Genomic DNA, 24,430 nt, shown 5'->3' with positions numbered 1-24,430 from the left:
CTTCCTTCACTAATGATGAGAAGAGTAAGATCACCTACGAATATTCGACCATATGGACCAGAAAAGCACAAGCATACATTTATGAAATAAGAGGGCATATCATCAACAACCAATATGTCATTATTTATTTTTCGAGGTTTATTAGGAATATCGATTAACTTTTTCCTGCAATATTCGTGTAGAAGCACCATCGCTCCGACAAAAATTGACTATGACTACCAAGACTAGCAACAAATCTAACGAGTGTGTTCTATCAGAATCTATCTAATTTTCATCAATGGAGCTCACCTAGCTTTAGAGCTCGTGAGTTCTACTTCAAATACTGCTTTTTTTCAGTTCTCTGGGTCCTCAACAAGCTCTCGGTTCCGGGAAATGGTGTTCTTCCTGAAGGAGGAGGAGCTGAACAGACCGGAACAACAGAACGGATTCGTACAGGTGGTGCCAAGAAACTGGATCGAGCACTATGGATGCCCATTGTTCCTTCAGGCATTAGTCCAGCTGAAGATGAACTCATTCCCGTTTTCAATCTTGGAGGGGCAGGCGTTTGGTGGGGATGAACCTGGGGTCTAGGACCAGAAAAATGCGCCCAGCCAACTGATCCCATTATCATAGGATCTACGGAATGTGAAGGCGGTCTGAAGCATCTGATTTGACTCACCCCACTAAGATCTTGGGCCCTGATATATGAGGACGTGTCAAGTCTATGAAAGATTTGGGAAGAAGACCTCCGGGTTGAGGACTTCGGATTAAGTCTCCAAGTTGGGCTTCCTTCCTTGGAAACCTTTCAGCATCTGATCTCATAGTCCTCCTGATTTTCATTCCCATCATTCGCTACTGAGATTCGTGATTCACCACCTGAAGAAGCTGCTGGAGAGAAATCACGCGACTCTTGAGCTTTTTCATTGGGAAGCTCTTGGATAGTCACTCTGGATCTGTTGCACACTGGATCAGTAATGAATTGATTGGATAAGCACAATGGAGGACCGGATGTGGCAATTGCAATTCTGGCTTCATCTGGATCAGGACGTAGCTGCCCTGCTGGAAGATATTGAAAGTTTTCTGAGCTAAGCATGGAATGCATGAACAGCAAGCCCTGTGGATGAGGTCTAATAGATGGAAGAAATGGTAACATCATCATCTGATGCTGGTGCTGCCGTAGTAATTTTTCTTGCTCCCACAGTTGATACAGTAATATTTCAGGCGAAAAACCCGAGTATCCCCAGCCTTGACATTGAACTGGGTAGAGGCTTCTCGCAGGTAGAACACGTCCAACATGTGGCCTAAGTTCTGGTTGCTGGTTTTCCACGCTTTTTTATTCAGCTGGCCGTAAATTTGCAAGAAAGCGAGCGATAGTAACTCGGTCCTGCTCTTCCTTGCCTTTAGACTCCAATGCTGGAGATGTAGAACTAAAGGAAGTTGACCAGTATTGAGTCACTACACCATACAACAAAGGTAGCTTAATTCTCTGCTGAGATTATTATGTTTAGTCCTATGGACGTTGACTTTTTGCCTGGAAGGAGGCGAAGAAAGATGAGAGTGAAAAGAAGAAAGGAAGGGTCAAAGTAGAAAGACATACCTTTTCTCAAGGCAGACCAAGCAGCCATGGCTGCATTTTTCTGAGCTTGTTTCTTGGTTCTAGCGGGCTGCCCCATAAAGCTCATTCCAGCGAGCTCAACTGTGCATGAGAAAATGGGAACATGGCCTGGCCCAGATCGAACGGTGGTATAAACAGGAAGTTTCAGTCCTGCCCGGTGAGCAGTCTCCTGAAGCAAATTTTTATAAACTCCTGTTTCATCCTGTCCAGCATTAAACGAAATTCAAAGAAACAATATCTTAGACCTTTGATGCCCATTAGACGTATAAAGTCTCCCGGACTGGAAATGTAAATCCATCTTCTCAAAAGAGGACAGGAGACATTTACAAGAATTCCTCAAAGAAAAAAACCATAAATCAGATTTCTCGTATACGAGTAACCATAGTTATTTTCATTCATCTTCATCTTTAATGGAGACTTTCAAACTATCATACACGCGAGACAGTCAATTGCCGATACCAAGAGAAACAACGATTCCTGCTATACATTTACAAACATCGCTTTGGTGCTCACTACTAGGATTAAAGGCAACTTGGTACTGCAAAAGTCTTGCACAGTGAAAGAGCCTTACTGATGCAAATTAACAGGAGAAGCTATCAACAAATGAAAGGATAATCAAGAAATTTCAGATGAAGAGATGAGCATGAATCTATATGGCAGGAAAGGCAAAAAAAGCTAGCATTTGGCGAATTACCAAAACTCGAGCAGCCAATGCTTTCGAAGGACCCCTCAAAGCAAGGGCGTTCAATGCCACCTCTGCTGCAGCATGTTCCGCCTGTCTAAGAGTAGAACAAAACGACGGGCTTTCAAAAGTCTCCCCATTGAAGTTGACAATAGCTTTAAAGTAAGGGGCGTGATCGGGCCCTTCCCTGATGCACGAATATGATGGCAGGTTGAAGCAGCTTCGTTGAGCCAACTCTTGCAATTGGTTTTTATACATACCTATTTGGCATGAGAACAAATCAGCAAACCGAACGATGACGAAAAGGGACTAAAGTGGATCGTCGCGATCCTTGGTATAGAATTATGCTAGCAGTCTCCCATTTACATCTGAAACTCCATAATTCATACAAAAATCACATATAATACAAAAACTCCCCTCCCCATGTATTATGCTTGGTGGCAAAGAAAATACAAAGATGACAGTTGAAGACCACTGATTCGACCATCATTGCTCAGAATCCGCAAAATATAAATAAATATTGAATGACTTATTCATGTTCGCGGACTCGCCATGGCCACACACTTCAATCAAGCAAATTACTCGTGTCACGAATGATCATAATCCTGATATCTTTCTCAATTGGTTCCCTACAGAGCAAAGCGGGAAGCCCACTGGAGGCTGAAAACGATCAAACTGAACGAAGAAAACTGCTTAATCAACTGGGATGATTTGACTGAGTAGCGAGTCAGATAATCGGTATCGAGCACGGGGCGATCTGGACATCCCGGAACCGCCAAGACAAGAGGAGGAAGCTACCTGTCTTGATGCCGCGCTTGGCGCCTAGGAACTGCCGGTAGAGTGGCGGAGAAGGTGAGAGAGAGCGAGGGAAATTTGAAAGGTTGTGTCAGCAGGCAAGAGAGAGGGTTTTGCAGTTCCTTCACGCCATTGTTACGAGCTCGCTCCCTACGCGTTGGTGTATTGAGCAGAGAACAAGGCGAGTAGGAAGAAAGGAAGGAAAAATTATAATAATAATAATCATAATTAATTAATTACTAATAAGAGAAAAATAATAATTGAGAAAAAAAAAGAGCGCATTTTATTAAAGTGAGAGCTGACACGAGCGAAGTTTACGTTGAAAGAGATTGGAGTGTGTCATTTTTCTCTCATATATTTTCATTTTATTTTATTACTTTTAAGAAACAACGAGTTTAGCTCATTGTACTTCGACTTCTCTGAAGTTGGTGCAGTTGAGATTATATCAGGGCCGGTGACCCGTCCGTTATACTCGAACGGTTCGTGACCCCTTGCTCCCCTTATCAAGGGAGAACTTTTATGTCTTTTGCATATGATCGATCACAAACAAGTACATTAGTGATTGGAGATAGTTTCTAGATCGCATGTTATGTTCTCATACATTGCGCTTTCCGGCTCCCTACGCAGAATATGTTTATCCCAAGATTTGCATAGACAATCTGCGCTTAACACACAATTAAAGTGATGAACTATGTCAACCGGATAGCTCTCTTTTCTGGGTAATAATCAGAGGACTGTGAATTCAGAACAGCTGCTAGAGCACTACAACGTTATCGGCCTCGAATCTAAGGGTCGATTGATTTCTAAGAATTGACACCAGCTAGAGCACTACAGCGTTATCGGCCTCGAATCTAAGGGTCGATTGATTTCTAAGAATTGACACCAAGCTTGTCACTGATTTTTGAGTTTTAACAGGTGCGATCGTGGAAACTCGACTGCCCGACGAGCTGACTGTTAGTGGCAATTGATTGAATGTTGTGGAGTTAGCCTGAGCTTTCTCTTTGTATACGTAGACCCTAACTGATGTCTCATAGGATACAACTTCGAAGATTAAATCATTGTTATCTTCAACGATCTTACATGTAAAATCCGAGAAATACAGAGTACAGAAAGAAATCGGGAAAGCTATTGGAGTAAAAGGCCAAAGAGCGACTCATTTCTAAAGACAAAATTCCCGTAAAAATGATGTACAACACCCAACCTTTACGTATTTCCACTATGAATGCCTGTTTACCTGTTGCAAAAGAAATGCTGTCTCGTCTAATTAATATTTGTATATTCGATGGGTTACCCTTGTTCATGGCTTGAATCCTGGGATCTCATTGCTTGGAGAATGGAGGACCCGATAAGTGACTCGATCAAATATGTTTCTGTAAGGATCCTCCTTTCGCTTCTTGAGCAAGTAAGCCATTCCACGTTCGACTTCGGACTTTATCTGCAAGTAGAGCTCAGAGGCGTTCTTCTTGTCCATGAGTATTTTCTCTTTTCCACCAGTCTCAATGGGCTTCCCGAACAAATAGTACATCCTTCCTGGTACTTTTGGCAAAATCCCCGGAAGGAAAAGCGGCTGGTTAGCTACTTCACCACTCCCACTGTCCCTGTGATCAAGGTATATTGTCATGTCAGACGAATAGGACCTAGGTATATGCACTCGAGATGTATGTCAATGAACATATGATGAAACTAATTGAAAAGGGTAAGCAAGGGACATAAATTGGTTCCATTGGCCCAGCTTTCCGATCTACAAATCCGTGCCTCGACCGTAAATGCGGGCAAGTCATATTTGCTATTCAAACAGAACAATTATAAGATCCATACCTCATTCTTATTGTCTTCTGATTGAATTCCCTGATGTAGTCGTTAAGAAAAGGAATCTTCATCATATCGTTGTAATCAAGGACATACTGCAAATTCAAAAGTACGAGGGCATCAACCACCAGAATAATTAGATATTGACCTGAACGTCTAACTCGGGATAAAGAAGCTCCTCAGAGTCTGAAAACTAGTCCATTTCATACCAAGGGGTCATTCAAGACGAGCAAATTTAACAACAAAATAAGCAGCAGAGCAAGCTTACTTCTACGATGTCATCCTCCCCAACAGCTCCGAATGGTACAATAGTGGCCCCGAATCGAGCAGCCATTCTCACAAATTCTGGTTGATCAGGCCATATAACCTTGTACTCTTCACCCTGCATATGTCAGAAAACTAATAAATGATGTCGAAAATCAATTCAGTAAACAGCACAAATTGCTACAGAAGCAACACGGTAAGGCAATTCTCTGAGAAGAAACATTCTGTCCTGAATACATTTTATTCTGATATATCTTGGCTAATCGATTCTGCTAGCGTTATTTCAATTCCAAGCAGTTTCAGCTTTCTAGAGACCTCGGATGCTTAACAGTAACCAAAAGAAATACTCAACAAACCTTATAATGGAGAGCCTCGCGCGCACCACCGGGGTAAAGTAGAGCATGAGAGTTCGTCGCGAGCAATTTGTAGAGGTTACTCGCTGTCACAGGGACAGCTCCAAAAACTTTAAACCAATCGGGCAAGGAAAATTCTGAAGTTGGGCTATCCACATTCCCCATGAACAGCTCCGGATGGGCCACACCCCTCACGAGAACGTTCTTCTCCCGTAGAAATTCTTCAACCAGAGAATAGAGCTCAAAGCCCATTAACATATGATAACCCACTAACAACACTGGACCTTTTGATGGGACCCCTGATAGACCTTTCACAATCGTCCCGTCCTCTAAAGTCGAGTAGAGTACAGAACTACAAGCATAACGCAATAACCTGCAATTTCATTTTGACTTAGGATGTCAGTCAATTTTGATTGACAGCATGATGCAACTAATGTTTGCAGAGACATGTGATGACAGGAATAGAAGAAAACTACCACAGCATTGTCCTGCTGAGTTATTACCCGATGATCTGCTCGAATCCGGTTTTGAATTCCCACATACTGGGGGGGAGGAAATCAGAGATGTCATCGTGCCTCCTTGACCGCCGGTATGTGCGAGTACCTTTAATGACTGTCAGCAAGTTAATGCCTTCTTCCTGTTATAACAGAGCAAAGACATTGTCAAACAGACAGGTACTCGGCTATCGCCGAACAAAAGAAAAAATAAGATAGGTCATTTTACATGAAGATGAACTAAATTAACATGAGTAAAATGCATTTTGCCCCCCAATCTTTAGGCCTAGTGGCGAAGTGCCCCCCGACTTTAAAAATTTTGCACTACACCACCTGACCTTTTTAAAAATAAACAAAGTGCTCCTCCGATTGTCTTTCCGATCAGTTTTCCGGCCAAAAAATAATTAGTTTCGGATTTTAGAAAATAATTTTTAAAAATTAAATATATATAATAAAAAATTAGAAGAAATAAAACCATGACATCGGAGAGGGAGAGAGGGAGATGAGGGATAGAAGGGGATGGTGGTTGCTGCCGCCCATCCACCACGGCCCAGGGCAAGTTCTCGGACACTTATCTGCTCCCCTTAGATCTCTCTCTTGAGGAGGATGAAAGAGAGCTCTGAAAATTCATAACTCTGTTAACCTCCCAATAAGCAAAATTTTGTTGTTCGCCCTGTTGTTTCCCCCAACATTACTTGTTTCAATCCATTTTCTGGTTGTCCTTCTTCTCCACTGTCGTCGTCATCTTGTCTGATGGGTATTACAATAATTCCAAGAAGTGTGATTTTATATGTTTCTTTTCCTTTGGAAATATCGGTCATTGCTCCACCAATCCGTCATGTTAATTATCGTGGAACCCTAGAACAGTCATGTGGTGGTTAATGGCTTATGAATCTGCACCGCAGTATTGTTGTTTGCAATTGGTTTTTGAACTCCTGAGTTCATAAATTAGTGGGCTTGTAAATCTATGTCGAGGGGGTGAGGGGGTGATAAAGAGTGCAATTTTGGGAGAGAAGGGGGAGTGTGAGGTCACTGGTGGCATGAGAGGCGTCCGATGATTTTCCCTTGGTGATGGTGGTCGGGCGGCAGGCGATGACCGCTCCTTCTGTTACTCGCAGCTTTTTCTCTTTGACGTTCTCCTTCTTTTTCTACTCATTTTATTATTTATTTAGATTTGGCTGGAAAACTGATCGGAAAGGCAATTGTAGGAGCACTTTGTTTATTTTTAAATAGGTCATGTGGTATAGTGTAAAATTTTTAAGGTCGGGGGGCACTTTGCCACTAGGCCTAAAGATTGGGAGGCAAAATGCATTTAACTCAAATTAACATTTACCATTAAGAGAGTATGTCCATTGTCTTTAAAGTGCCGAACTCTACAGTTTCGTATTGATTTTACAAGCCGCTGACCTTCTTCCCTACTCGGAATCATGTTATCCTTCCCACTGAAGAAAGATGTGTCACAATACTACCAGCATGTGGAAAGCAATAGAAAATAAATGACGTTGAGGTAAAAAATAAGAGAGATCAGTATTACCTAGTAAGCACGAGAACTTCGGCTCTGATGGCATGAAGTCGAGAATTAGCATAAGAAGCAGCTGACTTAAACAAATTGAGTTTCCAGAGAAGAGTTCCTTTGGGTATGATGCCACTTAGCGTCTGACATAGACATTGAACGAATCACGAATTCAAAAACACCAAAAGAAAAAAGAGAAAGAAACTAGTTCCAAACAAATCCAACGTTTCTTACAGAGAGTCGGGGCAATAAAGCGGTGAGATTGCCTGATAACTGTTCCAGTTGAAGTCTAGGGGGAATTTTATCATCTATGTTGACCATTGCCATCTTCATGGGATCACCTTATGTCACAACAAGCAACAATAGTAAGAATTAACAAACAAAATCTTTAGCATAAGAAATTGCATGGTTTTAATGGAAAAGAGCTTGAGTGCAGTCAAGGATGGACCCAGGATTTTGATTGAGGGAGGTGAACTCTTTGAGGGGAGCATAAAATGATAATGCTCCCGATTTAAGAGGGCGAATAGAATGATTTTCATAAAAAAAGACTATATATAATATATAAATTTCTTTATAACGTCAAATTTTTAAGGGGAGCGACCGTCCCCCCCTCAGTCCCCCCCTCAGTCCATCCCTAGGTGCAGTCAGTCCACGGCAGGCAAGAACTTACCCATTACAAAGCTAAGGAGATAGGGAATGGTGAAGTGGAGCTCATCGGGCAAAGCCTCCAACACAGGCAACAGAGGTTGCAGCTGCGACCGCCCAAATGACGTAGCTAAAATAAAACAAAAGTGATTTAAATCTTCTCGTAAAACTAATAATTCTTAATTGTGTTTTGCTAATTTAATTTGATTTAGAAACTGAAAAATTGAACTGAGAAACTAACCTGGATTGGCGAGTATTACTACCAGGTCAATGGAAGGGTTACGAGAAGCGACAGCAAGAGCAAGGCATCCTCCAAAGGAATCCCCGACCAGATAGATGGGCTTCTTTGGAGAAGTAGCATGCTCAAGTCTCACAGTCTCCTCGACTAGCTTCATGAGCCCTGCAGTAAAAAGGATTCATCGGACTGAAACCAAAATAATGGCATAGGGGTATTCAACCTTGAACACATGATGCAAATATAGAGACAACTCAACATCATTCAACCTATGATATATAGTGTTTGAAGGTTTCGGACCTTCAAAGGGTGTCCGATCTTGAACAGGAATATGCAAGCATCGGACCTCAAAGACCCTGCAGTGTGAGAATTCTGCATAAGAACCTCTGCTTGAGACCAAGCAATTTGGATTCGGGTATTCACAATCGTCCTCACAAAGCACTCAAGCATATAAACATCTTTGAAGAACAGAGGATTTCATAAAAATGGGAACAACAGGACGTTACTTACCTCCCAAGTGCTTTATGGTGCAAAATGAGGCCCATTCCCATGCCATCAAGACCTGCACGAGAGCAGTTCTGTAAACCATCTTCCACAATGCAGGCCGTTGAAGAACTTCAAGATGTCAAATTAACTACTTGCAACATGCCACATGACATTACCGAAAAAGAAAAACCACTTCTGAATAGCGAGTAATATCAGTACTTTGTCATTCATATGCCAAAACAAAAAATATCCGATCATCAATACTTCATTCCTCCAAAAGTTTTTAATGAACTTTTAGAACCAACTTATACCGTTTAACATTCCATCAAGTTTTCTCCTGCTCGTTTCCAGTCTCAACCACAACATTCGCCCACTTATTTTCCCTCTCTTACTGCAGAAGTTCCTACCCACTTAACGTGGCACTTCACGTACCCAACAATGGGATGGAAGTTAACGCGCGAATTCTCTAAACCGACACCAGGACATATACTAACGTGAATGCAAGTATTACCAGGCAAAAACAAAAGGACTGGAGAATCCTTCAAGGGCTGACCACACTCAATAGGGCAAAACCATCGGGGCGGGCCTCCATCGGGCTTCAATATCTCCTTCGAGGCATCGAGATAATCCTTAATGGTCATACTCCCATACCCATCATCCCACAGAATCTCCAACTTATCCACACCCATACCATCATCGAACCTTCTCAGTTGTTCCTTCCCCTTCTTCTCCTTGCTTGCAGGCAACCTTTCCTTCTCGACCTCGAATGCCAGGCCGAAACGCCCGTTCCCTCCTACCACGGACTCAAAACTTCTTTCTTCCTTATCCGCCACCGGAGTAGGAGCAGGAGGGGTCCCATTAAGTGCGACCGGCTCGAGCAATGAGACCGCCTGGTCGCCTCCGCCAGGAGCATTCCTAGCTAGGACCCGGCGACGAGGCCTAACTAATTCCAAGCCCGGCACCAATGGAGGAGACACGAGAAAATTGGCAAATGATGATGCCATCAGCTTACACTGCAGCAAATAATGCCACAAACCAACCCAAAGTCTTTCCTACCCTTTCTACAAAGGAAACCTATAAAGGAAGGGACTTTGCTACCCTCCTGCAGCGGATTCTAATGGGAAGAGAGACCCTTCCACCCCAGAGAGAGACAGAGACAGAGACAGAGAGTTGCATACAACGCTCCAACTGAAACAAGAAGAGGGTCACGCCTTCTATGTATGTATATATAGTTGGAATGCACTTAACTCCATTTCCGAACAAGCCTAATCTGCCTTATTGTGGTAGGAAAAAATCAATGAAATTGCTATAATTAATTAACTCACAATTACTCGAGTGATTCAATATTCATTTGTCCACTTGATGAAGTCTATTAATTTCCAATTTTTTTATCTTAATTATTATTCAATTCAATTTTTAATACTTAATTCTCTTAACTATTCGTTACTTTTTCCATAATTCAACAATACAATCATTATTTTATCGTAATTAATCATTACTTTTTCTTACTTTTTCTCATAATTTAACAACACAATCATTACTTTTTTATTTTCTCCTTCCACATAATTATTACAATTCAATTAAATATATGTATATATATATATATATATGCATAGTTGGAATGCACTTAACTCCATTTCCAAACAAGACCTAATCTAAACTTAATGTGGTAGAAAAAAAATCAATGAGATTGCTATAATTAATTAACTTGCAATTACTGGAGTGATTCAATACTCATTTGTCCACTTGATGAAATGTATTTTTTTTTCAATTTTTTTTATATTTACTATCATTCAATTTAATTTTTAATACTAAATTCTCTCAACTATTCATTACTTTTTCAACAATTTAACAACACAATCATTACTTTCTCGTAATTATTCATTATTTTTCTCACTTTTCCCATAACTCAATAATACAATCATTACTTTTTATTTTCTCCATTCACCTTATTATTATAACCCAATTAAATATATATACATATATACATAGTTGGAATGCACTTAACTCCATTTCCAAACAAGGCCTAATTTGCCTTAATGTGGTAGAAAAAAATCAATGAGATAGCTATAATTAATGAACTCGCAATTACTTGAAAGAATCAATACTCATTTGTCCACTTGATGAAGTCTATTCTGTGTTTTTCGATTTTTTTTATGTTAATTATTATTCAATTCAGTTTTTAATATTAAATTCTTTCAACTATTTATTACTTTTTCTGCAATTCAATAATATAATCATTACTTTATTGTAATGATTCATTATTTTCTCTTACTTTTTCCCATAATTTAGCAACACAATCATTACTTTTTTATTTTCTCCATCCATCTTATTATTACAGCTCAATTAAATAAATATATATATATATAGTTGGAATGCACTTAACTCCATTTCCAAACGAGGGCTAATCTGCCTAAATGTCGTAGAAAAAAATCAATGAGATTGCTATAATTAATTAACTCGCAATTACTCTAGTATTTCAATACTCGTTTGTCCACTTGATGAAGTCAATTCTGTGTTTTTTCAATTTTTTTTTATCTTTACTACCATTCAATTCAATTTTTAATACTAAATTATCTCAACTATTCATTTTTTTTCACAATGCAACAACACAATCATTACTTTCTCGTAATTATTCATTATTTTTCTCACTTTTTTTATAACTCAACAACACAATCATTACTTTCTTATTTTTTCCATCCACTTTATTATTACAACCCAATATATATATATATATACACACACACACACACACACACACACACATAGAATATGCCTTAATGTGGTAGAAAAAAATCAATGAGATTGCTATAATTAATTAACTCGCAATTACTCGAGTGATTCAACACACATTTGTCCACTTGATGAAGTCTATTCTGTGTTTTTTAATTTTTTTAATCTTAATTACTATTCAATTTAATTTTTAATACTAAATTTTCTCAATTATTTATTACTTTTTCCACAATTCAACAATACATTCATTACTTTTTCGTAATTATTCACTACTATATCTCATTTTTTTCCTTAATTCAACAACACAATCATTATCTTTTTATTTTCTCCCTCGATTATTACAACCCAATTAAATATATGTATATATATATATATATATATATAGTTGGAATGCACTTAACTCCATTTCAAAACAAGACCTAATATGAACCTAATGTGGTAGAAAAAAAATCAGTGAGATTGTTATAATTAATTAACTCGCAATTACTCAAGTGATTCAATACTCATTTGTCTACTTTATAAAGTCTATTATGTGTTTTTTCAATTTTTTTATCTTAATTACCATTCAATTCAATTTTTAATACTAAATTCTCTCAATTATTCATTACTTTTTCCACAATTCAACAATATAATCATTACTTTCTCGTAATTATTCATTATTATTTTTTTACTTTTTTCCATAATTCAACAACACAATTATTACTTTTTTTATTTTCTCCATCCATCTTACAGCTCAATTAAATATATATATATATATATATATATAGTTGGAATGCACTTAACTCCATTTCCAAACAAGGCCTAATTTGCCTAACTGTGGTAGAAAAAAATCAATGAGATTGCTATAATTAATTAACTCGCAACTACTCGAGTGATTCAATATTCATTTGTCCACTTGATGAAGTCTATTCTGTGCTTTTTCAATTTTTTTTATCTCAACTACCATTTAATTCAATTTTTAATACTAAATTATCTAAATTATGTATTACTTTTTTCACAATTTAACAACACAATCATTACTTTCTCGTAATTATTCATTACTTTTTCTTACTTTTTCCCATAATTCAATAACATAACTATTACTTTTTTATTTTCTCTCTCCACCTTATGATTACAACCCAATTGAATATATATATACACACATAGTTGGAATGCACTTAACTTCATCTCCAAACAAGGCCTAATCTACCTTAATGTGGTAGAAAAAAATCAATGAGACTGCTATAATTAATTAACTCGCAATTACTCAAGTGATTCAATACTCATTTGTTCACTTGATAAAGTCTATTCTGTGTTTTTTCAATTTTCTGTTTTAATTACCATTCAATTTAATTTTTAATATTAAATTCTCTCAGCTATTCATTACTTTTTTTCACAATTTGATAACACAATCGTTACTTTCTCGTAATTACTCATTACTTTTTCTCACTTTTTCCTATAATTCAACAAAACAATCATTACGTTTTCATTTTCTCCCTCTACCTTATTATTACAACCCAATTAAATATATGTACATATATACATAGTTGGAATGCACTTAACTCCATTTCCAAATAAAACCTAATCTGAAATTAATGTGGTAGAAAAAAATCAATGACAATGCTATAATTAATTAACTCGCAATTACTCGAGCAATTCAATACTCATTTGTCCACTTGATGAAGTCCATTCTGTGTTTTTTTATTTATTTTTTATCTTTACTACAATTCAATTCAATTTTTAATACTATATTTTCTCAATTATTCATTACTTTTTTCACAATTAACAATACAATCATGACTTTCTCGTAATAATTCATTATTTTTATCATTTTTTCCCATAATTCAATAACACTGTCATTACTTTTTTTTATTTTCTCCATCCACCTTATTATTACAACCCAATTAAATAAATATATATATTTATATACATAGTTGGAATGCACTTAACTCCATTTCAAATAAGGCCTAATCTGTCTTACTGTGGTAGAACAAAATCAACGAGATTGCTATAATTAATTAACTCGTAATTACTCGAGTGATTGAATACTCATTTGTCCACTTGATGAAGTCTATTATGTGTTTTCTCGCGTCATGTAACGAGGTACAATTTCATCGCATGGATACGTCTTTTACCCTCAATTTTGAGACTTAAATTTCCCCCCAATTTTATCCAGAGCTTTAATCACTGTGTTAGAAAAATTCAAATGAGATTGCTATAATTAACTAGCAACTACTCGGGAAATTCAACACCCGCTTGCTCACTTGTTAGAGTCTCTTCCATATTTTCTCATGTCACGTTGTTTATCACGTGAAAAACATCAAACACAAGTTGGCCCACGCGTGTGGTGATTACAAACGTGCCAGGAAGCGATTCCAATAATTAACGCGTCACTAGCCGGCTCTACCAATGCAAAACGTCGTACCACGGCTTTAGAAATCCGCGGATTGAGTGGCGACTAGATTTTAAATTCAAAGTCCAAGTGCGTCTCAGACGATTTATGGCTCAGGGATTTAGCCGTTTAGAGTTCTTCACCAAAATCCACTCGAACGAGAGTCCAAAACCGCCAAGCGGCTGTGGAGGCAGCTTAATAAAATTCGGCCAAAACCTCAGCCTCAGGAAAACAAGCCAAAGATGAAACAAGATCACTCATACAAGTAAACTCAAACCTTGAACAAGCTTCGGCAAGTGGTGCCGAAGGATGATAGGATCTTGCCTTGGCGCTCCAAAGGTCCAAAAACGATGATAGATTTGATTCACGAGGATTTGGTTGAAGGTGAAAGTGCGAGTATAGAAAGGCGTGGTAAACGAAAGTGCGGGATAAGTAAAGTGCAATAAACGAAGGACAGGAAAAGTACGAGTTTAATTGATTGATGTGCGTAGAGTTAAAATGAACTAGACAACACGTATATATATAGGCGTGTACATTGAAACCCCAGAGAAAATATTTAAATCTCATATGCCACAATATACGATATCTATATATTATCAAAATAGAAAATTATCTCCTAGCCTATCTAAAGATAAAATAACAAAATATGTCGGAGATATATCCGATATTACACGAATCAATAACCACGGTCCACTTCCTCCAAATCCGACACGAAATTCCTCCGAGACTCTAGAAATATTATTGAATCTTCACACACATATAATGGCCCGGCTATTTTCACATATTACGGAAAATAAGTGTAAGCACACGTGATGAGCTATAATTGATGGGAGAATTTCTTTCGATAGAAACATATTTTGTTTCCTTTTATTTAGGGTTTAATTAATTTTATTCTTTTCCATTTTCTTCCTGATGAGATCTGTTTTGGCCATACACTTCGGCTCTGGGCGACAGAGGATGGAGAGAGAGAGAGACATTTCGCACGAACGTGTTTGTAATTCCATCAGTTACTCATCTATAAAAAAAAAAATGAGTTAATTCAGCTAATCCTCTTATACATGTTGGACAAGGCTAGGTTTGTGCGGGAGATTGTATAGCTGATCGACCCGTTCTTTTTGTTTCTGGAAACCGATAATTGTGTGTCTTAAATTGTGGATGTAATTGAAGACAACAATATTTGTATTTATTTTAACCGGGTTAGGTATGCCTATGACGTATTCTCTTTCGGTGTAATATCTAAAAGTTCAATGGGTCCAGACTAATCAAGATTCGAGCCTGGTTGAAACACCATCTAGTGTTGTTAATTATTTTACTAATCATAGATTTCTTATATTCACAACACTCGAGTTCGAGACGTGATTCAAGAAAAAATAGACGTCCAAACACCTGAATCAAGCTACGTTGCTGTCGAGAAGTATTTGAATCTTCAAGAAATATTTAGTACCTGCCGGAATATTTATAGTCATGTAAAATGAAACATGTTCCGATGTTAGCTAAGAAAATCAGGTGGCCGTAACAACTAACAGTGAGAGCAAAAGGAGAAACCAAGTAGAAGTCACCAGAATCATACGTATATTTTTAAATATATTTCGATGGTTCTAAAATGAGCAAGCAAATATAAAAAGGCTGAAGAATTTTCCTTGTTTCAAATTTGTAAAATTACATAAAAGAAAAAAAATCATGAAAGAATGACAAAATTCGAGGGAATAATAAAAATCGCAATTCCTGCACTACCACCAGATGATAATTAAGAAGAAATAATCATTCGTGTTCTTGCTCCGCGGGAAAATGAAATGGAATTGGATTCATTGTCAAAGTTGGGTCTTTCAGTGTTGCAATTCCATTCCTTTCAGTTTCCAACCCACTGTACATGCTAAGCATGGTTTGTTACTCCCCGTTGAGATGCATAGCTGCAAAGTCTACATCCAGAGTATTGTGTTAATGCGCAACGATACAGAAAGATATCGGGAAAAGTATACAGGAAGCGGAGGCTTTGCAAAACCACTCATCGGCCTCTAAAGACAATTCCAATACACTTTTGTACTTCCGCCATAACTGCTCGATTGTTTATTGTTTTCAAGCTGGACAGGTTTTCTGAATCCAGGATCCCGCACGTCAAAGAATCAATCTTTCGAAAGGACGATTCGATGATCACTCCTAATGAGCGTCCCGATTCACTGGATCATCTAAAATTACTGCCCTTAAAACTACATGTTTTAAGTTTATTTGTTACTACTAGCCAATAAGAGTCTCCCCTGTAAATGAAACAATTCAGAGAATTCCCGAGCATTCAAAATGAAGAAATAATGTGTTCCATTTGAATCACCAACCTCCAATTTCCCTCCAGTACTCCCCATCCAAAAATGGGAAAGAGATTCATGAAAAGGAGTGTGTGACATTCATCATCACTATGTCGTACAACATTGATGTCAATATACAAGCATAGATAAATATATGATATCTGCATATAGCAGAAGCATCTCCTTGAAACTCAGACACGCACAAAAAAACAAAAAAACAAAAAAAAAAGGGTTTCATACATATACATGTTTCAACATATTCATAGCACATAAGCAGTCACATCAGAAGTCCATGAAACCTCTTTGCAAGTTCCCGGCTAGTAATTATACCAGTAGGAGCCCTATCCGTCGCGCTCGGTTTGCTAGTCATAGCAGCCATATGAGCTGCATCTGTAGTGTTAGGCTTGCCAGTACTACCTATAAGCTGCATCCATCCAATTCGGCCTGCTAGCCGTAGTACCCGCATAAGCTGCATCCGTCATATTCGGCCTACTAGTGGTACTACCTGTATACGCCGCATCCATTGTGGTCGTCCTGCTAGTCGAAGTACCCGTATGAGCTGCATCCGTCGTGTTTGGCCTGCCAGTGGTACTGCCTGTATATGTCACATCCATTGTTTTCGGCCTGCTAGTCGTAGTACCCGTATGAGCTGCATCCATCGTGTTTGGCCTGCCGGCGATACTACCTGTATAAGCCGGATCCGTCACGTTCAGCCTGCTAGTCATAGTAGCCGTATAATCTGCATCCATCGTATTCGGCCTGCCAGTGTTGCTACCTGTATAAGCCGCATCCGTCATGTTCGGCTTGCTAGTAATTGTACCTGTATGAGCCGCATCCGTCGCGTTCGGCTCTGGAGATGGTCTTCACAGCTTCCATGCCTGGAATTCCCTCTCCAACATCACCTCATTTATGCACTGTTGGTTCCGGGCTCAGGGCCATGGGCTGCTGGGAACTGGACGGGGCTGTTTGGCTGGAGAAAGGCTTGAGCGTTTCCTTTAGGGCATGTTTGGTTCGCTTGAAAGCAAATTCCATTCCCTACGTATTCCGTACGGAATACTCATTTTGACATTTGGGAACATGGGAATGCGGAATAGCTATTTCCAGATCGAATTTTATGTTCTCATGCATTGCGCTTGCCGGCTTCCTACACAGAATATGTTTATCCCAAATTTTGCATAGACAATATGCGCTTAACACACAATTGAAGTGATGAACTATGTCAACCGGATAGCTCTTTTTTCTGGGTAATAATCAGACTGAATTCAGAACAGCTGCTAGAGCACTACAGCATTATCGGCCTTGAATCTAATGGTCGATTGGTTTCTGAGAATTGACACCAAGCTTGTCACTGATTTTTGAGTTTTGATTGGTACGATTGTGGAAACTCGACTGCCTGGTGAGCTGACTGTTAGTGGCAATTGATCGAATGTTGTGGAGTTAGCCCGAGCTTTGTCTTTGTATACATCGACCCCAACTGATGTCTCATAGTTAAGTAAATAACATATTGAGAAGACACCATAAGTTATGTGCCCAAAAAATGTGAAGTTTACTCAGACCTCCAAGTTGTTGATTGATGGCAACAATCATTATAATCAATTAGAGATATAAATAAAATAAAATGGACTAAATTTATTTATTTATTTTTGCTCAAGAATGGGCTAAATTTAGTTGACCAACTGCAGTTCCGGAGAGCTAAATATATTCAAATTTCGTACTAAATTTTTTATATATATTTCGTGAATAAATTATGATATTATTGAAAATTTCAGCTTAATTGTTTTTTTTCTTTTCCTTTTTTTTGATAAATTGTGCAACTTTCATTGATAAAAGAAATATGTACAAGGGTTAGATCCACTCATCCAATGATCAGTTTATATAATAAGAACCAGCAAAATTTATCTAAAGCCAAGAGACTTAGCTATAATTAAATTGCCTATCTTGAGGTCAATATTTGGAATAGACAATATTTTCATCCTCAGAACTTCAAAAATTGGTGACGAGAGAGAGTTTCATTTTATATTTTTGATATTGTGACGGCCTGAAAATTGAGCTCGGGATTTTATTTCCATATATATATATATAGATACAAATATAAATATAAATATAAATATAGATATAGATATAGCTCAAGATTTTATTAATGATTGCATGTAACAGTATCCAAGTGACAAAATTACAAAACTCTTAATATTTTTTATTTTTATGATATTTATGAAAATTAATAGAAATTGGGATACCCTAAAGGGTTGTAGTTTTGTCACCTGAACTCCGTTACATATAACCATTACATATAAAATTTTCTCGATTATATTATGAGAAAATTATACTTTAAGCTCGTCACCTTTGGACTTCTTTATAATTTAGCCCACTTTTTTTTTCATAACGTAATTTTGCCTAATTTTTCTTTTAAATCCTTTTCCTTTATTTTTGTTCCTTTTCTTCATGGTTGCTTTTCTGTTTCCTAATTCTCTCTCTCTTTTATTTTTAATCTTGTCCTCGGTGTTATACATTTCTTTCTTTAATCTTATTGTGTTTAAATCTCTTGAAAAAAATGTAATTTTATGGTAAAAATATTTTTAAAAAATTTAAAGATTAAAATTTAAAAATTATAATAATTAAAATTTTAAAAAATTATAATAAAAAGTAGGAAAATTACATGGGGAAAGTGAGTATCGGAGGGCAAATGTCAGACACCAATGTGCAGACGAGATGGTTAATGACCCTATGTTTTGTCCCCCTTGCTCCATGCAAAGAGAGACTGAAAAGGTATCAGATAGGGGCCCAAAATTGGGCATAACGCTTTTGGTAATGTCATTGAGGACCTCACTCAGGGAAGTGGTGGTGCCACAAGCCCCTGCCATCATGATTGTTCTCAAATCTACGCCTCTCTCTCTCTCTGGGTTAGAACAATGAAAACATTGCAGTGGTCGCTCTCATTCTCTGTAGGTTCAGTATATTTGTTTTAAGTTTTTTTTCAAATTATAAATTTAACTTTTTATTTTCAAAAAGAGAGGGGGATATAATTGAAGGTGGCCAATGACCTCTTCTGCTCGATGGTATCTGCTATCGAACCTATAGGTCGCCCCTCTCGCCATTTGTAGCCTCCATTATCTTTTTTTTTTAATAATAGTTTCTTTTCCTGAATTTTTTTTATTTCATATAATTTCATTTCAGAGTTATGGCTGAAAAATTAAAGAAGAAGATAAGGCAAATATAATGTATAAATCCTAGAACAAAGTTAAAAGAAAAAAGAGAACGAGGAAAATGCAATTAAAGTTGAGGATTAAAATTTGATTGTTCTGTAATAGAAAATTAACCAAAAGTATAAAATAGAAAAACAAGCAAAGGTATAGGACGAAAACAAGGAAAAATAAAGGAAAAGGACTAAGATAGAAAAGTAAGCAAAATTACCGGATGAAAACGAATAAAAACATAATAACTGGGATAAAATTAGAAAAAGGTCCAAAAGTAATGGGCTATATGTATAATTTTTCCTAATATATATATTTTATTCTTGCAAGATAAGATGTGGGTTCTACTGTTGTAATATGAGAATTACCCTTGTTTCAAATGTGAAGTCTTTATTGATCACGGTCTTAAAATTAAAGATTGAAAAAATGATTACAATGGTTAATTTTAAAATCAAACCCTGTAATATACAATGCAAAATTCAGATTTTATATAAAACATTCCAACTCTACAACGAACCGAACCTCCTGTCATTAAACTATGTCCGAATCATCTCCCTCCAAATCTCTCCATTCAAAAGGGGGAAGACAATGCACGAAAAAATTACTCAAAAATACGAAACCACGAAACATGGTATTTTAGAGGGTGGATGTTTGAATTCTCTTCGGGAAATAATATTGAGATCACTCATTGAATGAGTAATTTGATTAGAGATGTGAGGATCCAATCGTTATATTAGTATCGATTCTATCGGAGCTCTTAGAATTTAATAAGTTCAGCAATGGATCACCAGTCTTCTCCATCGGATAAAAGTCGACTTTGAAATCGTCCGTGCACTGTACTGATCTCCAATTATATGCTATGATAGGAAGCAAAACATGGTAGACTGATACAGTATATAACAACCATGCCTATGCATATATACATATACTATACACAAAGAGCAGAAACATCTCCCTGCAGTCCATACAGAAATTCGAAATGGAAAAACGGATTATACGTAAACTGTACAACATATTCATCACATGATCATGTAAATGCTTAGGAGCACTCACATTATGTAACGCCCTAAAACCCCACATTGATGGAGAAGAGTAAGTAAAAGTGGTTAATAAAGACTCGCCTATGGGATTGTTGGAAACTTGGACTTAAACATTTTGGGCCAAATTGTTGCGCCAATCCCCTAGATTGGGCCTTAGATTGGGTCGGGTATGTACTCGAGCTCCCCCCGTGGCATCCGCGTGTTCGGCTCTGGTGACATTAGGAGTCCATTATACTTCTTTGCAGCTTCCCTGCAATCAATTGTGCCCGTGGCATCCGCCGTGTTTGGCTCCGGTGACATTAGGACTCCATTATACTTCTTTGCAGCTTGCCTGCAATCAATTGTTCCCGGGGCATCCGCCGTATTTGGCTCCAGTGACATTAGGACTCCATTAAACCTCTTTGCAGCTTCCCTGCAATCGATTGTGCCCGTATTAGCTGCATCCACTGCGTTTGGCTCTGGTGACGATTTACTGTTATGTTGTGGCATCGGAGGAGGCCTTCTCCGCCGGTTACTATCAACGACATCATTGTCCTTCCCGTGATCAGCATTCGGAGGATAACCATATCCGGTGAAGGCCAGTAGAGGAGCAATATACGTCTCCTTCTGGACTAAGTAGCTCTTCGGAGTATCCTGACTAGGATTACAGGCGGTGACATAAGTCCCGATCAGACTAGCTCTTCCATCAGGATCCGCCCCGATCGGACGACTCCCGGGATTGGCTCTTGTCCCTGGTTCCTTCCACGAGTCTACCCGTTCAGAGGGGTCATGGGCTCTGTACGCTCGATGGTGAGACATGGTCGAACCGAAGGATCTCTCTTTCGATGTTGAAACAACCAAATGCATCTCCGTGATGATATCTGTCTTGTAAAACCTTATATAGAGATTCATCTTATTCACTCGACTGCCAAGCATCACATTCTTCCTCATCCGGATTCTTTTTGTGGGGGGGGGGGGGGGGGAGGGGGTGACGAAGGAGGCCTAAGTATACGGATTCCCTTTTAAGCAGCAGGAAGCTTCATCTTATCTTATCCTGTCAAAGAAAGTTTTTCCAACCGAAAAATCGTATCTAATCGCCTCAACAATCACGATATCTGTCATAATGAGATTTCAGCGGCATAAAGAAGACTTCAAATACGATTCAAGCTGGTAAAAATGCGCACTTGACCGAAAAAATCTTATCTAGCTGCCCCAAGAATCGCAGTATCTGTCATAATAAGATTTCAGAAGCCGTAAACAAGACATAAATTATGATTCGAGCTGGTCTAAATGTGCACCTGACCGAAAAATCTTATCTAGGCCCCCGAAGATACACGATATCTGTCATAATAAGATTTCAGCAGCTGTAAAGAAGACATAAAATATGATTCGAGCTGGTCTAAATACGCACCCGACTGAAAAATCTTATTTAGCCGCCCCAAGAATCACGATATCTATCATAATAAGATTTCATCAACCGTAAAGAAGACATAAAATACGATTCGAGTTGGTCTAAAGGCGCACCCGACCAAAAAATCTTATCTAGCTGCCCCAAGAATCATGATATCTGTCATAATAGGATTTCAGTGGCCATAAACAAGACATAAAATACGATTCGAGCTGGTCTAAATGTGCAACCTCTATATCATATTCTGTCGAATCGAATGAAAATGAAATGGAATTGGATTCATTGTCAAAGTTGGGTCTTTCAGTGTTGCGATTCCATTCCTTTCGGTTTCCAATCCACTGTACATACTAAGCATCGTTTGTTACTCCCCGTTGAGGTGCATACCTTCAAAGTCTACATCCAAAGTTTTGTGTTAATTTGCAATGATACAGAAAGATATCGGGAAAAGGATACGGGAAGCGGAGGCTTTACAAAACCACTCATCAGCCTCTAAAGACAATTCCAATACACATTTATACTTCCGCCGTAAGTGCTTGATTGATTACTGTTTTCAAGATGGACAGCTTTTTTGAATCCAGGATCCTGCACGTCAAAGAATCAATCTTTCGAAAGGACGATTCCATGATCACTCCTAATAAGCATCCTGAGTCACTGGATCATCTAAAATTATTGCCCTTAAATCTACATGTTTTAAGTTTATTTGTTACTACTAGCCAATGAGAGTCTCCCCTGTAAATCGAAGAATTCAGAGAATTGCCGACATTCGAAATGAAGAAATAATGTGTTCCATTTGAATCACCAACCTCCAATTTCCCTCCGGTACTCCCCATTCAAAAGTTTGAAAGAGATTCATGAAGAAGATTGGTGACGTTCATCATCACTATGTCGTACAACATTGATGCCAATATACAAGCATAGATAGATATATGATATCTGCATATAGCAGAAGCATCTCCTTGAAACTCAGACACGCACACAAAAAAAAAAAAAAGAGTTTCATACAAATGCATGTTTCAATATATTCATCGTACATGAGCAGTCACATCAGAAGTCCATTAAACCTCTTTGCAAGTTCCCTGCTAGTAATTGTACCCGTATGAGCCGTATCCGTCGCGTTCGGCCTGCTAGTCATAGAAGCTGTATAAGCTGCATCTGTAGTGTTCGGCTTGCCGGTACTACCTGTATAAGCCGCATCCGTCCCATTTGGCCTGCTAGTCATAGCACCCGTATAAGCTGCATCCGTCTTGTTCGGCCTGCTAGTGCTACCTGTATACGTCGCATCCATTGTGTTCAGCCTGCTAGTCGTAGTACCTGTATGAGCTGCATCCATTGTGTTCGGCCTGCTAGTGGTACTACCTGTATATGCTGCATCCATTGTGTTCGGCCTGCTAGTGGTACTACCTTTATATGCTGCATCCATTGTGTTCGGCCTACTAGTCGTAGTACCCGTATGAGTTGCATCCATCGTGTTTGGCCTGCCAGTGATACTACCTGTATAAGCCGCATCCGTCACGTTTGGCCTGCTAGTCATAGTACCCGTATGAGCGATAGCACCCGTATGAGTTGCATCCATCGTGTTCGGCCTGCCAATGTCGCTACCTGTATAAGCCGTATCTGTCGTGGTCGGCCTGCTGGTAATTGTACCTGTATGAGCCGCATCTGTCGTGTTCGGCTCTAGAGATGGTTTATTATGTGTCTTCACATCTTCCATGCCGGGAATTCCCGGTCCAGCACCATCTCTTTTATGCACTGCTGGTTCCGGGCTCGGGGCCATGGGCTACTGGGAACTGGGCGGGCTGTTTGGCTGGAGAAAGGCTTGAGCGTTTCCTTTAGGTATTCTACCGCTTTGTCAATGTCATATATGGGCCTGCTGAGGCTCGAGCCTTGACTTGGTTCTGGTTGATGATGAGAGTTTTCCCTGCTAGGGTTAGCCCTACCTCCAGAGCCAAAAGACGGCGGTGGTTCTGCAGTACTCCTCTCGATCCTGCTCGGCCAATAAGAGGGATACCCCGATGGGACGGGATATGTGCCATAGTTTGTGGGGGTATGATTTTGGGCCCAGTTTCCTGTGACTGGAGGGGGGATGCCTGACCGGACGGGCCGGCTCGCTTCATTGTGGTATCTAGTGTACGGTTCCTCGAATTCAGCTGGGTAAGAGTTTTGTCCCCAATTCCCTGGAGTCGGAGGAGGGCTGTTGAACCCTGAGGGCCGGCTTGCTTCAGTTTGGTCCTTGGTAAGGAATTCCTCGACTTTTGGTGGACGGTCATTGACAGGCCAGCTAGGCACCGAAGGATTCCTGTGCCACTGGCTATTATCGTCGAAGTCATAGTTCATCCTGTAACCGGCCTTCCGAGGATAGACATATCCGCTAGAGGCTGTTGGACGAACAATATACATCTCCGTCTGTACAACATAGCTATTTGGAGCAGGATTCCAGGGTGTGGCGCCGGCATACCTCCTTCCATCCGGATCCAAACCCATCGGACGACTCAGGTGATCGGAGTTGAATTAAAATTCCATTGGGCTTATACGAATTTG

General features: G+C 38.9%; 4 protein-coding genes across 4 annotated transcripts; all 4 read right to left on the bottom strand.

Annotated features, from left to right (window-relative positions):
• Positions 1-99: 99 nt before the first annotated feature.
• On the bottom strand, positions 100-3,273 carry LOC116209695 (double-stranded RNA-binding protein 2-like). The gene is given in 4 exon segments (XM_031543432.1): positions 100-1,434; positions 1,577-1,796; positions 2,289-2,536; positions 3,075-3,273. Coding segments are annotated over 3 exon segments (1,116 nt in total). The 5' UTR covers positions 2,535-2,536; positions 3,075-3,273; the 3' UTR covers positions 100-784.
• Positions 3,274-4,105: 832 nt separating this feature from the next.
• LOC116207967 (acyltransferase-like protein At1g54570, chloroplastic) lies at positions 4,106-9,874 on the bottom strand. The gene is made up of 13 exons (XM_031541115.1): positions 9,382-9,874; positions 8,895-8,946; positions 8,685-8,740; positions 8,391-8,549; positions 8,175-8,279; positions 7,739-7,845; positions 7,526-7,647; positions 7,325-7,433; positions 6,001-6,134; positions 5,501-5,870; positions 5,149-5,262; positions 4,890-4,975; positions 4,106-4,669 (listed from the first exon to the last, which is right to left on the bottom strand). The coding sequence occupies exons 1-13, from the start codon at positions 9,872-9,874 to the stop codon at positions 4,369-4,371; spliced, it is 2,208 nt and encodes a 735-aa protein (XP_031396975.1). The 3' UTR covers positions 4,106-4,368.
• A 13,057-nt stretch (positions 9,875-22,931) lies between these two features.
• LOC116207966 (salivary glue protein Sgs-3-like) lies at positions 22,932-23,423 on the bottom strand. Its single transcript, XM_031541113.1, has one exon. It carries the CDS (start codon positions 23,421-23,423, stop codon positions 22,932-22,934), a length of 492 nt encoding a protein of 163 aa, XP_031396973.1.
• Positions 23,424-23,590: 167 nt separating this feature from the next.
• On the bottom strand, positions 23,591-24,373 carry LOC116207965 (velvet complex subunit B-like). Its single transcript, XM_031541112.1, has one exon. It carries the CDS (start codon positions 24,371-24,373, stop codon positions 23,591-23,593), a length of 783 nt encoding a protein of 260 aa, XP_031396972.1.
• Between the last annotated feature and the right edge of the window lie 57 nt (positions 24,374-24,430).

This window comes from Punica granatum, chromosome 5 (assembly GCF_007655135.1).
Source record: "Punica granatum isolate Tunisia-2019 chromosome 5, ASM765513v2, whole genome shotgun sequence".
Taxonomy (NCBI): Eukaryota; Viridiplantae; Streptophyta; class Magnoliopsida; order Myrtales; family Lythraceae; genus Punica; species Punica granatum.
The sequence above is the reverse complement of the archived record's forward strand: the minus strand, read 5'-3'. Positions and strand labels throughout refer to the sequence as shown.

What these genes read in the sequence shown, in the direction of transcription:
- LOC116207967 (XM_031541115.1), bottom strand. Translation starts at nt 9,874, where the DNA reads ATGGCATCATCATTTGCCAATTTTCTCGTGTCTCCTCCATTGGTGCCG. An exon ending in CACCATAAAGCACTTGGGAG is followed by an intron (nt 8,741 to 8,894) that starts GTAAGTAACGTC and finishes CTCACACTGCAG; the next exon opens with GGTCTTTGAGGTCCGATGCT. An exon ending in GGATTCGAGCAGATCATCGG is followed by an intron (nt 5,871 to 6,000) that starts GTAATAACTCAG and finishes ATGAAATTGCAG; the next exon opens with GTTATTGCGTTATGCTTGTA.
- LOC116207966 (XM_031541113.1), bottom strand. Translation starts at nt 23,423, where the DNA reads ATGACTAGCAGGCCAAACGTGACGGATGCGGCTTATACAGGTAGTATC.
- LOC116207965 (XM_031541112.1), bottom strand. Translation starts at nt 24,373, where the DNA reads ATGGGTTTGGATCCGGATGGAAGGAGGTATGCCGGCGCCACACCCTGG.